The sequence below is a fragment of the Anopheles cruzii genome, chromosome 3 (genome assembly GCF_943734635.1).
Source record: "Anopheles cruzii chromosome 3, idAnoCruzAS_RS32_06, whole genome shotgun sequence".
NCBI lineage: Eukaryota > Metazoa > Arthropoda > Insecta > Diptera > Culicidae > Anopheles > Anopheles cruzii.
The window spans coordinates 38,278,812-38,288,735 of NC_069145.1; the positions used below are offsets into that span (position 1 = coordinate 38,278,812).

The 9,924-nt window shown below is 50.0% G+C and overlaps 1 protein-coding gene across 1 annotated transcript; it reads left to right on the forward strand.

The window, feature by feature from the left end:
- The first annotated feature begins 7,493 nt into the window (after nt 1-7,493).
- LOC128270351 (uncharacterized) lies at nt 7,494-9,669 on the forward strand. Its single transcript, XM_053007751.1, has 5 exons — nt 7,494-7,878; nt 7,941-8,054; nt 8,138-8,269; nt 8,973-9,360; nt 9,462-9,669. Exons 1-5 carry the CDS (start codon nt 7,494-7,496, stop codon nt 9,667-9,669), a joined length of 1,227 nt encoding a protein of 408 aa, XP_052863711.1.
- Nucleotides 9,670-9,924: the final 255 nt, after the last annotated feature.

Genomic DNA, 9,924 nt, shown 5'->3' on the forward strand with positions numbered 1-9,924 from the left:
AGCCGCAGACACATCAAACTGTTGGCCCATTCATTAACGTAGTGCCCCGGCAGCGAGCAGCATTGTTGCGGCACAAAATGTAGTCGCGAAAACAGCCAACGAGCACGAAAGGCGTACTTTGGCAACGACTACTTTTCGGTGCAATTTATGCTGCGCTTAAAAGTTTCCGCTCCCCATTTGGACACGATCTCTTTAGCCGTAATGCTAACTTCCGGCACGGGAGCTCGGGAGCTAGCGAAGCAACAGAACGTAGGCACCGTGACAACGGACATTGTACTTTCGTGTCACGTAACCCACGCTATCCTGGCACAGAACGGGAAAAAAACTCCGGCATTTATCGGTGGACGGAAAAGCCGGAAATTTGTGACTGGGAACCGAGAGTGAACACATTTATTTCCGCCCCTGGGACCCATCCCATTTAGATTTTCGGTTCGTTTTTTGCCGGTTTTATTTTTGGGCGAAGAGAAAAATTTCGCCACCCGATGATACTTTTTCCACGCTGGAGGATCGCTGCCGGAAAGCCGGAACAACGGTGAAAAAAGGTGTATGCTGCCCTCACAATTCGAAAGTCGTGGCCACCATTTCGTGCCCGCCACGACCAAGCTTCGCGCCGTTGCGCCCGCTATCAATGACTCTTTTGACAAACAAATTTCTCTCCAATCGCTCCCCGTCTCCCTCTCTCTCTCGAATAGCGATGGATTTATGTCTCTTTCTCTTTCTATCTCACTCTCTCTGTCGCCTGGTGCATAATTTCGATCTCTTTTTTATCCGCCGCCGTCGTCGAAGCACGATTACGTCCAGAGAACCGAACCGCCTCTTGGAAGTGGCGTTCCGGCGGACCGGTAAACCGGTTCCTGTGAATGTCACACACCCGCCTCATGGGGGGGCGGGGGTGGGGAGACCGTCCCAGGTATTCCGGTTGCCTCGACGACGTGGCAAGATGGCGTGTCAAGATCGGCTTTCACTTTTTTCCAGTCTTCGCCACGCCGCACCAGACTCCGGAACCGGTCCAGACCCAGGACCCGCCACCCCGTGACCCGGCCTTGGCGAAGATGGCTTCAGCTGGCTGGCTGGCTGGTTGGGCCGGGGCCTCTCGTTTGGCGCATGTAGTCATGCTAATTGAATTTCCGTAGCCGGAAACATCCGTGTGTTGGCGGGCGGTAGCTCTCGCGCGCGCCCGGATGTCACAAGGCGTGACCCACTTCGACCCGAACGGCGACAACTTCGGCCCCGCCGGTTCGCCGGTTTGTCATCACGTTTGTAGAAAATAAAACTGTAGCTCCCCTCTCGACATAGGCGAAAGGTTTCCGATAAGCACGGGGCCCGAAAAATCGCCTTCTCGTCCGTTTGTTCTTCGAACCGAATCAAAAGGGCGCCTTCGAAGTCAGAAATTGATTGCCGACACTAATCCCTGCTCGCTACGGCTCCATCACGAATCGGTGAGCGAAAGGATAATGGCGCAGCCTTTCGCTGCTTTGCATGCGAAAAAATGGGACTGCTGAAAGGCGACACCCGAAAGGGCTATCAATAATCCTTGCTTTGTTCGTTTATTATGTGGATCCTGTGTTCTGGGAAAGATGCCCAGCAGATGTTGCAATCTACCGTTGATGTTGGCTTTCATTAATTTCGCGGGAATCAACAGAAAATGGTGTCGTTACGGGACAACGTGCGACAATGTTACATCGCTTCTGCACCCAAATCTTGTTCTATATGAGGGTGGTCTTGAAAGTTTCCGAAATGGCAGAGGTGCAAGAAATTTTGTATCTTTGGTGACTGCTTCTTCATTTGACGAAAATCTCTGGTGAGTTATTCGATGAGAAACGTGATGGCATGGTGAGCAAACGTGGAAGCCAATGCGTGGACAGCTTTCTCACGTCTAAATGTTGATTTTCAGTGTGACAAACAAACTTTTGTTGCATGTTATTAACATCTGTTATCTCCTCCAAATGATTCGGTGTTTGTCTAGTATCATTTGATGAGCTATGACGATGTTTTCAGTTTGTTTGCAGTGCAGCAGTGTTTGGATGTCCCAAACGTTCATCATTTTACAAGCTCTCAAGCTTGATTTGCATAGACGTATTGTCTTTGAAAAATAAATATTTAATCACAAACCGATACACATTTTCGTCCATTTTCATATAAAACGAACTCCACTCAAACGATTGTTACCCAAATTGCGCTGAAATTGTTGGTTAGTAGCTGTCAGAAGCTTGATAACCGAATTCACTAGCTTTCAATTACTAGCGTTGCCAGCTTATTGTTGATTCCGGAAACTTTTCAGACCACCCTTGTACAATTAGAGCGAAATGATGTTTGTCCGTTTCAACGGAAAATGCGATTTAGTCATTTCGAGCAGTCGTCGGCAGCCGCACTCATTTAGAACGGGGCTAGTAGAACCACCACCAAGGAGATGGCGCACCAACCTTAATCAGAGATTCGACATCGAAACCCGCGGTAAAAAAATGTTACAGACTGGGAAAAACGGGCCCATTTAATTAGCTTTTCTTTTTGTAACATTTAAATATCGACGGCAGATCTTCATCGATTTTCGGTCAACCACGCCTCGAGCATCGTACGTCGTAAACAGTACTAAGAATTCGGGCCTCATTGGAAAACCAAGTGCACAAGAGATTCGGGTGAATTCAGTTATTCAACCATGCTCGAAGCTCGCGAGGTCGACTAATATAATAAGAGCAAAAAAAGCGTTGCTGAATATTGATAGGTTAACAATATATTCTTTCATCTTGAAAGTGCACGCTGATTGGGGATCGTTTCACAGCATTGAAAGGATTCCGCGAACTTTTGTTGTGTTCATTATGCTCGATACCCACCCCCCCACTATGTGCGGGCGATTCGTCGGAACTAGTCGCACGTGCGTGGCGGAAAACGCCGAAATGAAGGTCAATCGAACACAAAGCCTCAAACCGCCGGACAGGGAGAAGGAAAGCAAAAGCGGCACCGCGTTAGAGGCCCAACGGCAATTGAAAGTTGATGAAACTAATTTGCATGCCACATCGCGTCCCGAAAGGGCCCTCCTCGTGGTCGTGGTTCGGACCGTCAAAATTCACTTTCCATTAGTTCAATTAGCTTCGTGGCCCGGCTTCGTCCACTTGTGGCTGTTGTTGGCGCTTTTTTGTTGGCGCCAGACTCCGATTTCCGCCCGAGCTAAGTACTTCCACTTCGGACGGACGTTTCTTTGCCGAGAGTGAGAGCTGGCCATCATAATGGACACCCATCCCGCTGTGTCCAACAAGTATTCCCACCCGCCGTCTCGTCAATCGAAGTGGGAGCGCATTTGTTTTCGTCAAAAACATGTGAAAACTTGAGGCGCGCGCGGGCCAAACCCGCTGAAATCGACACCTGTCAAATGTGTCAAGCTTGAGGTTGCGCTCGATTGACGCTAGGGGGCCGACGAAAGTCGCGAACAAACCGAAAATATCGCCGCATATCGAGTGTGGGCCGGTGAAAAGCGCCAGCCGAGGGATGTTGTGATGTTGTGTTACAGTTTCGCCGGCTTTTTTCACCCAGTTTCCCGCAGAGATTGACCGCGGGTGCGAGCGCTACCATAACACGCCACGTCGTGGCCCACTCCACTTGTCTCGCGGCCGAGCGAGATATGGTGGTCCACGGAACACCGGGCCCGACTCCCCAACATGTAGACCATTACGAATTATCATAAAAAAGTTCCCGAACATCGAACAAACAGCGCCACACGCACTGTTCATGTGTGTGTGTGTTCGAAAATGGAGAGAAAACAAAGCACAGTTTTCCTGCCGGGGGTGGCAGCTGGGCAAACAAACTCCGCCTGGCCGTGGCAGTAGGTGGTAGGATGGAAATCGTCGAACCACCCCGGCGTACTCCAAGCCTGGTGTCGTCTGGTCCGTCTGGCGGAAAACAGGAATCGATTGACGATAATCACAGCAGGCTGCGAGCTCGCGGACTTGGCCTTTTTCTTTCGCCAACATTCGCCAGCCTACACCCGGTCCCGGGGTGACAGAGTTACACTGCACCGGTTCCAATCAGCTGGTGTTTAGAAAGTTCGTTCGCTGCGGGCTTCGGTTGGCCACACCCTGGCCAAGAACTGTGCCACAAGAAATCCCCGGGAGTCCACGCGACTTGGAAGACATATTACTTCCGTCCTTCGCTAGGGCAGCCCAACAACCCTCCGGTGTGACACAATTCCACAGCTTCGCTCCTGTGGCCTCCCTTCGGAGAGAAAGTGACGTACTGCGTGGCGGCAACAAACCTTGCTCGGTGTGTACTTGATTTTGTTGTGCTCGGTTGTTGAGATAATTACCCAAGAGGCCCCAGTCCCAGGGCACCCCAGGGAGGCTTGGTGTTTGGCAGCATCATAAAAACCCCGATCACTCGAGACCAGCCCGTCATTACGTCGTGCGTTACGGCTACTGTTACGGTGGCCGAATTTTCGTTTGACGTTTCGTGGTGTGGCGTGGCGGCACCGGAAGACAACAAGTGGCCCCAAATGGACCTCCAAGTGGGCCAATTGCTTGGGCCTGGCGGCCAATAAGCGATTAATTCATGCGGCGCCTGATGTTGGGAAAGTCGTTCGATGCATGAGAGTACCGTAACCCGAGCGATCGGGAGCTTCGGGACTCGCCGGGGCTGAATTGTGTCATCAAAATGGCGCGGGTCATTTAGTGGTCCACTTTTCCGCGCGCATTCAGCCGTGGCCGCGGAGTCCCGAAATGTTGACCGACAATCGCCAGCCGGCCGTGGCCGTGAAGGTGAACGTTTCCGCTCCGGTAATCCGGGCCGGAGCGGACCGAGCGCCGAGCGGACCGAAGTTTTCGACAGGTTTTTCGGGGTGCGAAACATGGCCCCGATTGGGCCGGATTAAACCTGTTCCTCGAGCGCCGCTCGGTGATGTCACTGACCCAAACGGGAAAATCTCCGTCGCCGTGGAAGGGTCCGTGTGCAGAATTTGAAAGAAATGCAAAGAAAGTGTTGGAGCCACCTAAAACGGCGCCAGCGATTGGAGGCGCTCCACCGGGAGAAATGGAATGTGGCGGGTTGGCCAGAGTTGCTGGTGCATCGGTGCAGCAGATTTCCATTTTCCTTTTCGATGTATATGCATTACATGTACGCCCCCGGCCGGGCCATTGTTTGGCGACTCTCGGCTCGTTTCCTTCGGCTCGGTGGGTGTGAATGCACCGCTCGAGAAACATAAAACGTGACGGGCGTTCCCCGGGGGGGAATTTGTTTATGTGGCGCATTGCAACGCGCGAATCATTCGCTCTGGCGTGATGCTCCATGATAAATGATTCGACGCCGCGTGCCCGGGCTTGTGAAGGGCAACAGAAATGAAAATTTTGTACACCATTGTGAAGTGAAAATGGCGAACGAACGAACTTTGGTGGAAATGATAGGCGCCGGGGCGAATAAAACGTCACATCCAGACCGGCGATTGTGATGTAATTGGCAGGCCGTAGTGGGTTGCAAATAAGTGGCCATTACGAGGCGTTATGTTTTTATTTTATGACAAACTCTCCTGGCACAGCATCGGAACCATCGTCCCGCAACTCTGCGCAGAGGATCATTTGTGTGGGCTTCGTACCCGGAGCGTGTTTTTTCGACAAACAATTGCCGGTTCCGAGCTTTCAAACTGTCGACTTTCGCCGTTCCGATGCCGGGTTTTTTTTTCGGTTGCTCTTGCACCAAACGTTTCTAAGTCGCGCCCGCTTCCGCTGTTTGGAAAGGTGCATTAGCCTAAAGTAAAAGGCGCTCAGAAACTACAGGCAGCGTAGAAAGTGGGTCGTAACGAGGTGCAATATGTGCCACTATTGCACGTAAAATTATAGATATTGAAACTTCTTTGCTAAATGCTGCTTGCGAAAGGAAAAGTAATTATGTTTTTTCTTTCTTTTCTGCATATGCCGTTGCACATTATGATGGGAATGAAAGATGAATGAAATGCACTCGGACTAACGAGCAGAAAGTTTATGGGGCATTCGTGGAATGATATACTTTTTATTTGTGTTCGTTGTCTTTTTGTTGAATCTCATATGTGGCGTTTGCAAGTTGTTATTTAACGGTTCGTTGTAAAAACTAAGGAAATTTTCAATTAATCCTAGAGAAGGAATTCGCAAGTTATTCGCATCTCATTGATGAAACTAAAACTGCATATCTGCTGGCTTTGAACCATCTTAAGAATCTTTGATGATACAAACTGTTTTAAAAACTGCTAAAGATTCCAAAGATAGTTTGTTCAATGATAAACTATTGTTGAATATTTAAAATATTTCAATTTCATGTCGCTAGTTACTGTAATACATTTAATCTCTTTACAATTTATTCGTTGTATAAATTCATATGATCAATAATTTGTTCTATTGGTGGATGGCAATCGAGACCCTTACGTAGTAAAATGTTACACATTTTTATGCTCATGATTGCGATCCATTGGTGATCTTATCCATAAGTGCGAACATTCAACAAGGATTGAAACGACAGCACTTTTACTTGGCTTGCAGTTCTGACGCGGTATGTTAATCGAACAGATATTTCCCGCAACATTTAAGCTGAAGCAATAAATCATATCATATCTGTTTTTTATAACTTTCTTGCGTATGGTTCATATTAAAAAAATTTAGTTCCTATCGTAGAAATTTCATCGGTTGCTTGTTAGGCTACCAAAACAAATCTAAAAGTTTATGTAATCGATATGTTCGAACAGGTTTCTAGTATCGATAAAATTCACCTCATACTGTTGTATGCGTCTTATCGTACCCCTACAACTGTATACAACATGCAATTTATCTTTCTCGGTTAGGTTATTGTTTGCCGGGGCTAAGGTTGTGAAAATTAAAAAATAATCCATCAACGGCCGTTTCGGGACAAATTCCATTATCGTCGGTCAACAACTGCACCACCGAACACCGGAACAGACTGCCCAGTGCTTGTAAAAACCGTAAATAATCGAAAAGCACACCACAAGGGACTCTCGGGGCTCGGCTACCTCGTGATGCTTGATGAATTTTTCGTGTTGTTTTTGCCAATATCTGACCAACATTGGCCATCGAGCGTTACATCCGTTTTATGGTCGGTTTAAAAGCAAAACAAAAAAAAAACTAGGTCCAATATCACCGGGCTATCAACTTCAGATGTGACCGCGAAAATTTATCCAATCACCTGCCACACAAGTGTACCGATTCTAATTAATTACTGTTTTTCTTTCAGATTATGCTTTTTCGTTTCCGTAGAAAGGACTAGCAGCGTAAACACGACGCACGGACGCACGATACGGCCAGGGACAGTTTTTATTCGATGAAACGGTTTCGGTGTCCGTAATAAGGATCACTCTTCAATGGCTTGTCGTCTGGAGTAACGGCGTGGAAAAAGAAAACGTTGCTCCATCGCAGAGAGCAATTTTGGCATCTCAACAGGTCATCCAAAAAAATCGTCCGTTAAACCTTTACTCCACGGCCCTAACGATGGTCCCTATAAGACGCTCGGCACGGCCTATGGCACTCGGAATGGTCCTGCTGTTGATTGCTCTCGTGGCAGGATGCGTGAAATGCGAAACCAGCAAACACCAGCAACCAGCCACAGCAGCAGCTGCCAATCGAACGGAACGGTCCGGATCGCGGACGAACGAGCTGCAACAGTTTGAAGACGCGCTAATTGACTACGTCAGCGATTGGTTCGATCGCAATTCGCTAGAATTAGTTCAGAACGCGTTCAGCAATCGCCAAGCTCGACAAACGGACTCATCAGGTGGCGGTCCGGTGCAAACGCTCAGCGAGTTCGACCGGACCGTGATTAAGGGTGTTGCCCGTCTGCTCGGCTCAGCCTCCGATGCCTTCACGAGCCGCTCCCTAAAACCGTCTTCCGAATCGGGACGGCTATTTTTCTTCAAAGGTTCGCTCCCGACACCGCCATTACGCGAACCATTCGCTAACTCACTGTACCTTTACTTGCAGGGATGAAAAAGCTGCTCTGGCCGATTATGATCGGACTGCAGATTGTCAAAACCGTCCTCGTGATGATGTTCCTGCCGAGCATCATTGGCTCGCTGGGCAAAATCGTGGGCAAAGGTGGGCTGAATGACGGTCGCCAGCAACCGTAATTGGGATCGCAATTTGTTTAATTAATTTCATTCCGATCCCGTTCGTTTTAGGACTGTCGTCAGTGTCCGGGCTGTCACATCCGGTGCAGACGGTAGACGATTTGGATTTCAAGGATGCCACCTCGTACAATGCGGACCACGACTTCGGCATGAACGACGGCCACGGCTACCTGCCACCGGATGGTAAGTTCATTGTGTTTCGCGGGTTTGAGTCACGGAATATTGGAAACAAATGAGTTATGATTTGTGCAGCGTTTCCGTAGGATTTCCAACGTGTCTTCAAATTTAATAGTTTTGACACAGAAGAACTATTTTAAAAGCAGCTTAAAAAGGAAGTGCCGTTACCATGTTTTGGTCCACAGGTCCACTGTGAACCTCTGGCTTAAAGGCATCATTTTGCCCACAAAGCAACGGGGATTACGGAACAGTAAAATGCGGTACATCTACTGCTGGCTGGCCAGTTTTCCGCCAGCGACCGCAGGTTTTTCACCATCACGGTTCCGAAGCACGACTATATTTATGTCGCTTCAGCAACAGAAGCGTTTCTGGCCAAGGCCGGGTGTGGGGGTGCACGATTTTATGGCCACTCGTTCCGTAGCGCCGGGCCACGGTTTAAAATTGATTAAAGCTACTCCTACTTTGTGTACTTCACGGACGAGCGATTCGGAGAATGCCGGGGACCGCGGAAAGAATGTTTGGGCTGGTGCTCCCGACCGGGAGCGGAAAGAAATATCGCCAACAATTCCTATTAATGTCACCATTCGCGTTCGTGGCGGGCGGGGGGTTGGGTTGGAAAAACAGAAAAATGCCGAGGGTCCGGCGTTTTGATGGGGTATCCGCCGGTCGCTAATGTTATTATTCTCTTGGTAACGCACGCCCATTGCAGACAGCCATCCGTCGGCGACGAACTACAACGGCATAATGTACGACCCATCGGTGATGGGCGGCCACAGCAATGCGGCCAACGCCCTGTCCCGGCTCGGCTACGGCGGTGGCCGCGTAACCTACGTCAGCGCGCAGCCCGCGGACCGCCGGAAGCAGCAATCGGCGAAGAACGATTTCAAAATCTTCCACGACATCCCGAGCAGCAGTCTGTTGCTCACGAACTACGATCCGTTCTACAGTCCGCTGCTGTCGCGGCTGGACTCCATTTTCGCCCAGATGGGCCTGTCCAGCAAGGAGGAACCCTGCCGCCAGAAGCTGGTCTGCCTGATGTACGCCAACCCGGCCAAGTACGCGCCGTACAGCAACCTTATCTCGGCGCAGCTCAGCAGGTAAATCCACCCCACCGGGAGCCACCGGGAGCTAGATTAATTGGGGAGGGCCACGCACACACACACACACACCTACCTAACGTTTCGTCCCCTCGCGACAGGGAACTGGACGAGCTGCGCAAGCCGACCAACGACAATCCGGATATTTTGCGGTTTTTCAAGTACATGCGAGCGGCAAAGGATGGCCAGGACGGGGTGGGCTGCGACGGCCACTACAAGGACTGTACCGGCTACAAGGACCTCTCTAATCCGGCCATGGTAACGACGTACAACGACATCAACAAGCTCGTGCACGCCCGGAAACTGTAACCCGATACCGGTGCGGCCATAATTGGGAGCTTCCGAAGTTTCCGGGTTTTACGATCGCCCACCCGAGAGGACATTCGTGGTGGGGGCACAAGATTTCACCGCGAGCACGCAACGTCCGTGGATGACGGCGACGACGACGACGGGGAAGGTTGTTCATGAAAAAATGCATCATCTTCTGGCCGCCACGCCATCGGGTGATGAGTTTCTTGTGAAAGCTTTCCGGCACGTGGAGAGGAAGTAGCGGTAGTAGTAGAA